Raw genomic sequence first — 12,758 nt, 5'->3', positions numbered from 1 at the left:
TCTCTCTTTTGTAGCAGCTCTGAGCTTTCCCCTCCTCCATCTGGATCAGGTTTCCCCACCACGTGCCGCTGAAGCTCCTAGGGTTGAGATGTGTGCCTGTCGTTTCCGACATGTTCCTCGGAATTGCAGACTTGAAAATATCTTTCAGAGAAACTTGTTTGGAATTTCATTTTAATGGGATTTATGAATAAATCTCCATCTTAATGCTGACTAAGCTTTAAACATCTATTCCAGGAGAACACTATCAGATTTTTATATTTTAAAATTTAAATCACTTCACTGTGAAGACATAAAGCATTTTTATACTTGCATGAGTGCCATGTGCTTGAGCATTTCTGTTTAGAGACTGAATTTTTTTTTTAATCTGGTGGGCATGAATAATTCTCAGCTTCGGTAGAGGAGGAGCTGTTGCTCTGTCCCCTGTCCCTGCCCCTGTGTGCATTGCATGGGTTTATTTATCTCACCCACTGGAACGGGTATTCTGTGGCAACCCGTTGCCATTCAGCAATTTCCTTTAGAAAAAAAAAAAAAAACCAACAGTTTACTTTCTTCCTTCACTTTGAAACCTTTAACCTCAGAATTTTATTTTTAAATACCAGGGGCCCTCAAAGTCAGATTCAAAAGAGGAGTCACTTCCTCCATACACGCATTTCCCAGATCTGTCGTAGAGTTTAGACAACGGTGGCAAGAGATGGGATCCTAGCCATCGTGCTCAGATTAAGGCTCAGAGCTAATCAGATGATGCTGACGGAGGGTGAAGACTTTCAGTTAGAAGACGAGCTAGTTCTGGGGGGGTCTGTGGTGCAGCAGGTGACTGTGGTTCATAGCAAGGCATCCTGTACTCAAGATGTGCTGAGGTCTTCGGGCTGATCCGCACACACCAGAAAATGGCAACCAGAGGAGGAGATGGATGTGTCAATTAACTGGATTGTGGTCCTCATTTCACAGTCATATGTGTATCTGACCATCATGTCGCATGCCCTAAGTATATACATGTTTAGCTTGTCAGTTACACCTCCGTTAACCAGGGGGAAACTCCAGGTTGTGGGTGTCCAGGCTCCAGCCTTGACCGCGTGCTCCGTACCCGTGTCATTCTCCCTGTCTCTCCACAGACTCCTCGTACTCAGAGCCCCCAGACGTTCAGCAGCAGTTGAACCACTATCAGTCAGCCGCCCTGGCGAGGAACAACAGCCGTGTTAGCCCTGTGCCTCTGTCCGGGGCCTCTGCTGGCACCGAGCAGAAAACCGAAGCTGTTCTTCACTGCGAATTCTGTGAATTCTCTTCTGGCTACATCCAGAGTATCAGGCGCCATTACCGGGACAAGCATGGTGGAAAGAAGCTTTTCAAGTGCAAAGACTGCTCCTTTTACACAGGCTTTAAGTAAGTGGCATGAAAACCACTGTGAAAAGCACAGTGGCTGCCCTGGCTCCACCCGCCAGCGCCTTCTTCCCTTACCGACCTGGAGCTCAGGGAAGGCCCCACCCACTAGATGATGTGGAGGTTGGGTTCAGTCTTTACACAAGGAAGCTAGTTTCAGAAGATGGCCTTGGATTTACCAAGGGAGGAAAAGCTACGTCAAAACGAATTTGTTTAAAAATCAAAGCAAATGGGCTCCTGAATAGTAGGAGCTTGCAACAAAGGATTTCACTGGCCCAGTGCATAGAGAAGTAAGTGTTTTTCTTTCATGGAACAACCTCTGCACCCCCTTTTTTTGGGGGGGGAGATAAATTATATATGTATTTTATATGTATATAATATTTATTTATATATAATTAACATATTATATATAATATATAAATTTAGAAACAAAACTAAAGTCAGGATAAGCATCCATCTTTGCTCCCCTCATAGAACATTTCTTATTTAAGATGGTACCATTTTGCCAAGTACGGTGATGCACACCTGTAATCCCAGCAGCTCAGGAGGCTGAGGCAGAAGGATCATGAATTAATTCAGAGCCAGCCTCAGCAAAAGCAAGGCACTAAGCAACTCAGTAAGACCCTGACTCTAAATAAAATATGAAAGAGGGCTGGGGATGTGGTTCAGTGGTTGGGTGCCCCTGAGTTCAATCCCCAGCACCAAAAAAAGAAAGATGGTAGCATTTTAAGATACATAGAGAATCGAGACCCCAGCACAGGGATGAGTTGACCTGAGTAATCATAGAAAGAGTGTTTCAATCTAGAAAAAGAGACTCCAAGTCACCTTGCTGCTGTGTATAACAGAACTGGCAAATTCAAGGAAAGGATGTAATGCTTGCTATCACGTAATCTAAACCTCTCCTGTGATTTAATCTCATCCTGTGAGATCGCATGTAGGTTGTGGCCACAGGTGCAGAGTGCAGAGCCTCACTGCCTGAGTTTGAATCCCAGCTTTACCCCTTAGTGGCTGTGTGACCTTAGACAAGTTGCTCAGCCTCTCTGTCTCCCATTCCCTTACGTGTAAATTAAAGATAATAACCGTACCTACTTCTGAAGGCTCTTAAAAGCAGCAAAAGAACCAGTGCATCTGAAATGTTTAAAATATGCCTTGTAGTAGCATGGATAGAAAGCCATCTGATAGTAGAGCATCAGTCTTGTATTACAGATATAAAGCTGCCCTAGGTAATCAGGACCTGAACCTCAGATCACTTCAATACAGTCTGCACACAGAGAGGATGCAGAAATTAGACTTCATGTCCCAGGAAAGGACTGGACTGGATGAGGAAGAAGTCTTTTCCCCACCAACAGTTTAGTTGCTGGGCTTTGATGGGCACTGCTGGGTCTCTGTTCATTTGGTCTAGTTATGTTTCAGATAAATATGTTTGTGATTGAGACCGTAAGGGGTCCCTCACAAGGCGTGTTCAGAGAGAAGCCCTCAGGTCAATAAGGGGACCTTGCCATTAGACCCTTGGCTTCATCCATTTGTAGGAGACATTTTAGGGCCTCGCCAGTTTTGAAGACTTGGAAAGGATGGAGGAAGAAGCAGCAGAACCGTCCCAGCCTCACGCTGGGACCACCCTCTGAGTGTGCCCTGTGGGTCCCTCTTCGTGACCTCCCAAGTGCACCCCTGCACTGATGGCACTGGTGAGCTCACTGGCAGCTGTGGGGTGACGTGACCTCTGGTCTCACCTGCCTTTCCCTCCGCCTCTCTCCTAGATCTGCTTTTACTATGCACGTGGAAGCTGGGCATTCGGCGGTGCCTGAGGAGGGCCCCAAAGATCTGCGCTGTCCCCTCTGCCTCTATCACACCAAATACAAACGCAACATGATCGACCACATCGTGCTCCACCGAGGTAACCTTCCTGCTTGCCCTCCTGGAGTGCTGGCAGAAGCGGGTCTCTCAGGACCACCATAGCACCCTTTTCCTGGTCACTTGCTCCTTCAGGCAAGGGACCACAGTGATGGCCTTGGTGCCAGCCAACAGGATAGAAATCCCTCCCTCTGGAAAGCGTTTCTCCCTTCCTCCACCCAGAGGGAGGCATAGGGGATGGATTCTATGGGGAACGCGTCCTTAGGGCTTCCCAGAGTGAGGGATCTTTACATCCTGAGGCCTCCACTGCCCACAGTTTGCTTAGAATGCACCCTAGGCAGGAGGGAACAAGGCACAACCTGGTGGGTGAGGGTGGATGTACAATTGGAAGACCTGCATGGTTGTGAGTACCTATTTGGGGAAAGGCCAAAGTAATGATTTCCAAAGCAGAATGTGCAGTTTCCCCTGAAGTGGACAGGAAGAGAGATTCTCAGAAACCAAAGTGGCCTGATACTTCCTAGGAAACCCATTGAACGGGCATTGGATTTAAAAAGTGATGATTGTGCCCAGGAAATAATGGGTGGTTATTCCATGCTGTTCCCTAATGGGTACGGCATGGTCAGTCTGTAAAGGTCGGTTCCTGCTGATAATCCTGGACACTTCTGTTCAGTCCATGTTGACTTTTCATTGAGTCAGGTTTCCTCTTAGTCAAAAAATTGGAAAGCCAAGGCTTCCTTGGCGTTGGAGGGAAAGAGATGCTTGTATGGAACCCGCTTTGTCCTCACAGGGCTGAGGCTGCAGGGGGTGGGAGATGACTGGAGTCTCTTTGCCAGGTGCTTCTAGTCTTCCTCTTCTTCAGTCCTTCCCCTCTTCCCTCCTCTTACTCCTTACCATCCTTTCTAAGCCGTTAACCTTGAAGAGGTTTTTGACACTTGCCATACATGCCCCTATACCAACGAGTGTCCTGCGGAGATGTCCCTCCCTCCGTGATGCTGGGCGTTTGGAAGACATCTGTAAAGCATCCCGTGTTTTCCCCGAGCGCCTGCATTTGGCCGGTACATTTTGTGACATGCCCACATCTGCTGCAGCCTGCGCGGAAGGCTCGCCATTTAGCATTCTCAGATTTCCCTCCTCCCCTCGCACTCTAATGAGACGTGAGATCGTTGCTGGCTAGGACGTCCACCTGCAAGCCCGGAGAAGCAGCGTACCAACATTTAGGCAGAAATTCTTGGCCCGAGTGGTCCTGCCTGGTGTTCTGCCTCAGTCACCTGGCTTCCGGTCCCCTCGCCCATGTGTCGCGGTGGCTCGGTGCCCCATCTCGGCTTGGGCAGGGGCCATCCGTGGTGCTGCTGCCCAGCAAGCAGAGACAGCGAGTGAGTCCTCACGTTCTGCCGTCGCCCCTCTTCTTCTCCCATATTGCTGCCCGGCGGGATCAGAGCTTTAGTGCCTAATGAGCTCAATGACTTTCCTGAGCTGAGACTTCGAGAAAGGGAGAGGCAGAGAGATTGAGCACTGAGGCCTTGAACACTTGGCAGGGAGCTGCCGAGGTAGAGGCACTTCATCTCCCACCGTTGGGAGCAGCGGTGCTGTTACTGACACTCTCGCTTTACATACAGGAAACTTGAGGCTGAGGGAAGAGTCCGTTTTGTGTTTTGTTTTGTTTTTTAATTTCAACACCATATTTGTGGCCTACTTCATTTCACAAGGGATTTACGTTCGCTTAAAGATATTCCTGCAGGTCAAAAACAAATGAGGTAGCTGGGGCAAATGCAAAATAAAGTGTAACTGGTAGGAAATACAACTGAGTATGAAGAACGTAGCCAGGCATTTGGAGATTCCGCAGATGCCATGAGGTGCTGTTCACTTGTTAGCAGGGCACTGCAGATTTGGCTCTGGGATTCCAGCTTACCACGAGAGTGAAGAAGACAGTCAACAAGGCTTAGGATATTTGTTAAATTTTTTTTGAGGTGGTTTTAGAGGAGATTTGTAGGAATTATAGACACTGAAAACCAAAATTTCTCCAGGAGGTTCCCTGAAAGGGACAGTGGATGCAACCGTGCCCACCATCCATACAGCACAGCCTGAGTGTCCCTTAACCAAAATGCTTGGGACCAGGAGTGTTTCAGATGGAGACATTTTTTCAGATTTTGAAATATTTGCATCAACTTTACTGGTGGAGCATACCTAATCCAAACATCCAACATCCTGTGTACCCAAATCCCAAGCAGTTAGAGCATCATTGCTGCTGGTGGTGTTGGATTTCAGATTTGATGATCAGTCTAGAGGTGTTCTACCTATACTAAGGGCCAGGAGACCTGGAGTAGCTTAGCAGATCACCCAACCAGGACGCAGTAACACTGTGATCCAATCCCAGTCTTTTGATCCCATCTTCCATCTGGTTACCTGTCCCTGGTTTTTTATGCTATCTTCTGTTTGCTGATGGAGGTAATTTTCTAAGTGTCTAAGTATTGTTCTCCTGAGGGTCAGAAGGCACCAACCTGAAATGAACACAAGCATTTGAGGATTCATAATAAGATCGGCGGTGGCTCCCACTAGTGAAGCTCGCCAGGTAATAGGCACTGTATGAAGTGCCCTCCCTGTGTCATTGTGTAGAATGCTCACAAAACCCAATGTGGAGCATGTGACCATTATCCTCAGTGACAAGGGAAAGCAAGTTCAGAAAGCTGAGCCACTCTCAGCCTTAAGAAGGTTGAGGACTCTTGCATAACCCAGCTGGGATCTGAGCCCAGGTGTGTCTGACCCTTGGCTTTAACCACAGGCATCACTGTTTCCCCGTGGGAAGGTGGTGTCACTCTGTGGAATCTTCTAGTGGCAGCTGGGTTTGAGGACAGAATTACCTGTGGGGCTGGAGATCAGAAATGGGGGTCACTGATCCACAGACGGCAGAGGGCTCCAAAACAGCAGAGCCTGCCATCTGTGTCCTGACCTGGCTCTGGTGTCCATCTCAGCTCAAAATGGCAGCTCAGTGGGAAGCTGGTCTTGACATGTCAGGAGACGGGATTGGATGTCTGCCTTGCAATTTTGCACTGGGGCTAGTCACAGGGCAGCAAGACGAGGCTCCTTCTGCACCTGTGCACTTCCCACTCTGTGGATGAATAAACATCTTTGGTCTCTGGGGTCCACAGATCTTTCTAAAGCCTTAGTGAATTAAAAAACCCAGGATAAAAGGCAAGATAAACAACTTCTGGACTGGCCTTGGGACAGAGCGACTGCTAGCAAGAATGGAGTTTCTGTCACTGTTTGTCCAGATGCATAGATTTATTTAAGTAGTTAAAAAGGGGGATGAGAATGTGTTTCCCTCGTGGGAGATCTGAATGAGAACTCCTCAGAGACTTGTGTTGATTGTGGCAAGAGAGAGTGATCATACTCTTTGTTCACGCTTTCAGCGAATGTCCATTATTTGTGACACGTCATGCTGTGCTTGGTTGTCTGGTCATGAAGGGGTATATAGGACCCAGTACCTGCTCTCCTCAAGGAGATGAACATGTGCACAGCGTGTCCAAGATGGTGACAGATGTCTAGGAGTCATGTTTCTGTTTGGATAGAGAAAGGTGGTAGATGAGGGTGGCTTTCAGCCTGAGGCGTTGATATCATTCCAGTAGGCTTAGAAGACCTCTCATGGGATATATTCATTTCCCAGGTAGGGGGACCCTACCTCGTGTACAACCAAAGAAGTGAAAATTTGTGCTCCATTTGTGTACAATGAATCAAAGAACTGTCATTCTGCTGTCATGTGTAACTGATTAGAAAAAATAAATCAAAAATGGTTTTTTAAATTGCACCCCAAAAAAAGGACTCCCAGTGGGGTGTCTGAAGACAGTGTATTCTCTCCCAGTTTGGAATCTAGGAGTGTGAACCTGGGGTGTGGCAGGGGCATCTTCCTCTGAAGGCTCTAGAGAAGAAACCTTCAGGCCTTGTCCTAGCTTCTTAGGGTCCCCAGCAGCCCTGGGCATCCTAGGCTTTCACTAGCAACACTGTAACCTCTGTTTCTTTCTTTTTGGGGCCTCATTCTGTGTGTGTCTCTCTGTACCTTTTCCTGAGAACACCAGTCATTGGATTTAGGGCCCACCCTAATCCAGTAGGACCTCACCTAACTAATTACATCTGCGAAGGCCCTGTGTCCCATTCTGAAGTTCCAGGTGAACACAAATTTCGTCCCATTTCTTGGGAGAAGGAACAATTTAATGAACCCCTGAGGCCAGTGGGAGGAAGCAAGACGTGTTTGCAGAATGCTCATAGATGCTCTGGGTACCTGAGGAGAATCTGAGGCAACTAGAAAAGGAGACTAATATAGAGATTTGAACCTTGCTTAGGAAACAAGATGGAAAGCCAGGACAAATTTTGATCTGATTGCTGATGAGTCACCTGTTAAATACAAATTTAACATGGGTTGAGACCTGTCTCTTTCAGGACTTAGGTCAGATCAACATTTGGTGCTATTGGCTATGATTTGATGGGTTTCTAGGAAAAAAAAATTAAGCCCCATGACTTTGATGGTGGTAGGGCTTTTGGTGGATATTCATTTACTTGAGAAATAAATACTTGTTGAACACCCTCTATATGCTAGCAATGTTTTAAGGTGTCGGGACGCAGCCATGAAGAGCAGGGCAAGGTTTGTACGCTGAGAGATGGTATGCAAGTGAATAAATAGTTCTGGAATGCAGAACTATTTGAGTTTTGAGTTTGTTGCCCTTGGAAATGTAGTGCCTTATGTGTAGCTTTGCCTGTATGTACGGTATTCCCCGATATTGTTCCTGAAACGTTGGGCACAGATTGAATTTTAGGGATAAAAACAGTTTTGCCAAATATTGACATTGTGATTACATGGCGGTACACTCACTGCGCTGGGCTCTGGTGGGCATGTTAGCTTAGTGTTTCTGTTTCCCAATGGATAGATAAATGCTGCATGTAACTGAACCCTGCAGGTGGGAGTTGAGAATGGAAGTTATCTCTCCTGCTTTATCTGATCAGTGTTATTTTGATAAGAAAGAGAAAAAAAATCTACAGTGAGATTACTAATTTTTTTTTCTATTTAATGAAATTACATGTTCATTAAATGTTTTTTTAAGTTGCCAACCCCCCCCTTCCCCGAATGCCTGTGCCATTAGAATTAGAGGTGCCCTTCTCCACTCTTTCTAGCTGGGGCATGGCAGCACATCTTAATACTTCTTTCCCAGGTGCTGATTTGCTTGTGTTTATATGTGTCTATGGATGATTTTATTTTAAGATGATTTTTTTTTTTAGATTATAATTTTTTTAAAAAATGACTTTCTCTAGTTCTCAACATTTCCCACTAGTTTGGCTAAGAAAGAGTAAATGGTGGGTCTTTGATTTGGCCGAAAGGGGCACTCAGTCCTTCGGGATGGCAATTTGTAGACAAAGTTTGTGGGCAGGAAGGACTTCCCAATCTATTCCTGCTTCCTTTAGACGCGGTGCATTCTGAGAAGAAACCCTGTGTGTGTTGTGGTTTGCCTTTCAGGAAGAATTTTTACTTGGTGACTCTGGACTCCACAGTGTCATGCTTTTTTTGCAGATTTGAGCAGAATGACCCCTCTGTGGTTGCAATTCTGCAGATATTTCCACCGAGCTCCATGGCAGCTTGACAGCACATGCTTCTCAGGGGCTCTTGGCAGATCTTGGCACACAGGTGCTCCGGTGAGGCCTTGCTTTGGGTCTAGCCTCTTGGGTTTTACATCCCAATGCAGCCCCAGGCATCTTTTGAGTAGGAGGAGAGGAGAGACACAATCCATCTTGTCGTCGAACTGGTGAAGTCATAATATTTTTGCAGCCAGTGCTGGAAGCTGAGTCACAATGAGTGTGATTCAGGCTGTGATTTCTTACCCAAGGTAATTTTGAGAGGTGTGAAGTCAAAAGAGACCCACAGTTGTCACTGCCCCCATGGAAAACCCGCCCCGGGCTCTGATCTTCTGTAGCCAAGACAGGGCTCCATCCAAACCTGAAAACTGTTCAGTCTTTAACTTCATGTCCCTCACTTGCCTGGGCAATGAATACCCTCTTTCAGAAAATACTGTGGGTCATTTGCCCACCTTTCAAAGTTTGTCTTTTTTTTTTTTTTAAATCTTGTTTATGTTAGCCATGTTTTTAGAAAGAAGGAAAAGTTAACTATTTTCTATAATTAATACCTTAGTAAAAATCCCTGTAAGTGAGAGACTTGGAACATTGGTAACAACTTAGCTTAGAAATGGGAAGTCTCACGTTTCAGAGGAAGCAAGCAGGGAAATGACCCGTTAGCAGATACTGGAAAGACATGCAGACATAAGCGGTCACCTTAGGAATCTGTAGCTTTTTGCATGTTTGAGAATATTGGAATGAAAGGCTGATTAGCACATTGCATGCAGGTCAGAGGTTCCAGAAGATTCTTAGCAGGGAAAAAGGAGGTAGGCATTGACTGAGGTCAGATTTGGGACCCCAGGTTATGACTTTGTAGGGTTATGAGGATAAAAGTCACAGGGAGGGCAGAACACCTAACGGAGGCTTAAGACAGCAGTCACTTAATAAATTGTAGTGTCATCTACATTAATCATTATTATTTGAACTCCAGGGCAACATTCTGTGTGCTCGTGACTTGGTGTAAAATTCACTTAGATATACATAGTGAAATCGGAAACTGCAAAGAAAACTAACATGGCAATAGAGGAATTGAAAAAAAAAAAAGACGTATAAAAAAGTCTGAAAGAACCAGTTGGGAGTGGGAAGTGGAGACTGAAGGGTGACTGAATGATCATCCTCAAGGTGTTTGGGCATCGTATGGAAAATTTTACCCGGCTGTTCTCCATCTTCCCAGAGGTGGACAGAATCAGGGCAGACAGGACAGGACAGAGCCAAAGAACAAAAGAGGAAGCAGCAGAGATGACAAGATATAAATCAGGAGCAAACCGAAACAGCAAAGGGGTTGTAGCCTCAAGGGAGGGGCAGGAAAGTTTGCTTTCCCAGTATGCGAATGTCCCTGTCTCATGGCGTAGGTACCAGCTTGCTCACAGGCCATGTCCAGGGCTGCCTTAATTGGAGCAGTTGCAGTTCCTGCTTGGCACTTTGCTTGGAGAAGTCCTCAGCTGGGGTCAACATTGTCTCCCCAGGATACATTAATCTGCAGGCACTCTGGGGATGTCACAACTGCGGGGGAAAGGGTACTGGTGGCATCTAGTGGGTGGAGGCCAGGGCTGCTGACAAACATCCTACAATGCACAGGACAGTCCCCACACCACGACAAAGAATTGTCTGGCCCCCAAATGTCAATCATGCTGCTATTGAGAAACCCTGGGTTAGAGGAGTCAAATATCCTAGCATGGGCTCCCTAAAGCTCACTAGTTGACGCCAAAGCATTTTTCCTCCGTTTACACCAAACCGTGGAACTGAATGGTTAGAAGACTGTTAAACATTTGCTATTCTAAGAAAATGTGTGGATTACATTATAATCATGTGTTTCTTAGCTGTCTGCTATACTTTGGTTTAAAAATATTTATATTTCTAAATAAGCAACTGACTCTTTGTATAGGGAAAATAACATATGCATTAGAGCTCCAGGGAGTGCTGCAGACACCATCCTCCACGCTTCCCCTGCCGGGGCGTTTGGCTGGGGCGTTTGGCTGGCCAATTATTCGCTGTATTCAAGGACTCCCAAGGCAGCCACTGCCCTACAGTTAGAATGTTGTGGTTGAGACTAAGGCATGACTGTTGGGTGGGAGAAATTCCCCAGGGGCAGAACACAGGCCAACAACAAAGGGAAGAATGGATACTGACGCTCTGGAAGCCAGGCTACTCGGTGGCTCTGGGAATAAATCATGCTTTCTTGACTTAATAACACATTGCTGTTTCTAAATAACGTAAGTATATGTTGTGTGCGTCCATTTGTAAACTTTCAGAGTCTTCTGAAATCCAGACACAGCATGAAAACGCGCTATATTTGATTCTTGCATAAATAGCACAGATTTTAATTTTATCCCAGTTATGGATATCTGGCGCGTGCGCTGATACTCTGGGCAGACTGGTGTGAAATTTAATTTGAGCAGTTAAACACAAGGGTGAGAGAGTGCAAAGCAAACAAGCACACGCATTTCCAGCCCTACAGCATTTGGTGTGTCAACGGGAAAAGCACCCAAATCCTCTCCTGCGCTCCCTCTTAGCTTTTTCCATCGTGACAATTGGATCACAGATCTTCTGAAAAGGCACGAATCCTCCAGGTGTCTTATGTGACCCCACCTCCCCCTCGATGTTGCCTGCAGCCTTCATTTGTGAGCTCTTTGGAGTTGGAGTCAGAGTTTTGGTGAATGAAAGTGAGCAGGTTTCTTTGTTTTCAGATTTGCGGTTAATTAGGGATTCCCCCTGGTTGCAGGGCAAGGGAAGAGTCTCCTTGAGAACATCTTCAAAGGGGGATACAGGAGTGGGATTGGAAGTAGTGGCCACAGTGGATTTGCAGGCCTGAGCTCACATCTCAGCTTTGCCAGTTACAACTCTGTGTGAGCTTTGGAGAGTTCCTCATTTTACTTACTGTAAATATGTAAATATAGGAGTAACTCTAGCCTTGTAGAGGTGTTGGGAGCAAGGCAGGTGCTGACCCAGTGGTAGCATACAGATGCCAGCTAATGTCACTTTCCTTGCCTCTTATAAGGAGACATCTGTAAATGCAACTTCAATACCATTTGCTGAGGAAGAAGGTTGTTGTCAATAATTAATGGTGGTAAATACAGCAGCCACTTCCATTCCTGCCCTTGCCTCAGTTACCTCCATTCAGGCATTAACAAGCCCCCTTTAGCCTGACCCACCTCTGTTTATAGGCCATTCTAGGTATTAAGCACCAAGAGCTTTTGGTCTTCAAAACACCCTCTTGTCCCAGAGGAATGTGTTATTCGAGGCTAGGGGAGGGACAGGGTGTGTGCAGTTCACCCAGGAGAAGTAGCAGAACTGAATGGGTGAGTCTCTTGTTGTATTCCAGAGAAAGAACATCTGCTTGCCATTGGTAACAATGCCCGTCTTCCATTCCGCTTGTTTCCACAGAAGAGCGAGTTGTCCCCATTGAAGTGTGCCGTTCCAAGCTGTCCAGGTACTTGCAGGGAGTGGTTTTCCGCTGTGATAAGTGCACCTTCACGTGCTCCAGCGACGAGAGCCTCCAGCAGCACATAGAAAAGCACAACGAACTGAAGCCCTACAAGTGCCAGCTCTGCTACTATGAGACCAAGCACACGGAGGAGCTGGACAGTCACCTTCGGGATGAGCATAAGGTACTTGCCCGGGGGCCTCCTGCCTCCCTACCTCAGCTCTCCAGTGGGGAGGGGCCGAGTGGGGAGTCAGGTGGCTTCAGCCACACCCACTGTGTACAAAAGGAACTCAAGGCACTTTTAAAGTGAGGTTTAGTTTTTCTATAATAAAATAAATGTGAGGTCATTTCAGAAAATTGTTTAAAAAAAAACAGGTGGGGAAACAGCAAATCAGTTGGCACTCTACCACCCAAATCCCTTGGCTTGACATTTGGAATCTCTTTCCTAGAATCA

At 46.4% G+C, this 12,758-nt stretch overlaps 1 protein-coding gene across 12 annotated transcripts in view; it reads left to right on the top strand.

Moving 5' to 3' along the window:
* Window positions 1–12,758, top strand: part of ZNF462 (zinc finger protein 462) — a 142,594-nt gene that overhangs the window by 107,256 nt on the left and 22,580 nt on the right. For all 12 annotated transcript variants that reach the window (XR_014020629.1, XM_081282030.1, XM_081282033.1 and 9 more), the window contains 3 exons: window positions 1,113–1,380; window positions 3,135–3,271; window positions 12,265–12,488. Coding sequence is in view for 11 of the 12 variants with exons in the window: in XM_081282030.1 (XP_081138156.1) it covers window positions 1,113–1,380; window positions 3,135–3,271; window positions 12,265–12,488 (629 nt within the window). In the remaining variant the exon portion in view is untranslated. The remainder of the gene's footprint in view (window positions 1–1,112; window positions 1,381–3,134; window positions 3,272–12,264; window positions 12,489–12,758) is intronic.

The sequence above is a fragment of the Spermophilus citellus genome, assembly GCF_964194105.1.
Source record: "Spermophilus citellus genome assembly, chromosome: 2".
Taxonomy (NCBI): domain Eukaryota; kingdom Metazoa; phylum Chordata; class Mammalia; order Rodentia; family Sciuridae; genus Spermophilus; species Spermophilus citellus.
The sequence above is the reverse complement of the archived record's forward strand: the minus strand, read 5'-3'. Positions and strand labels throughout refer to the sequence as shown.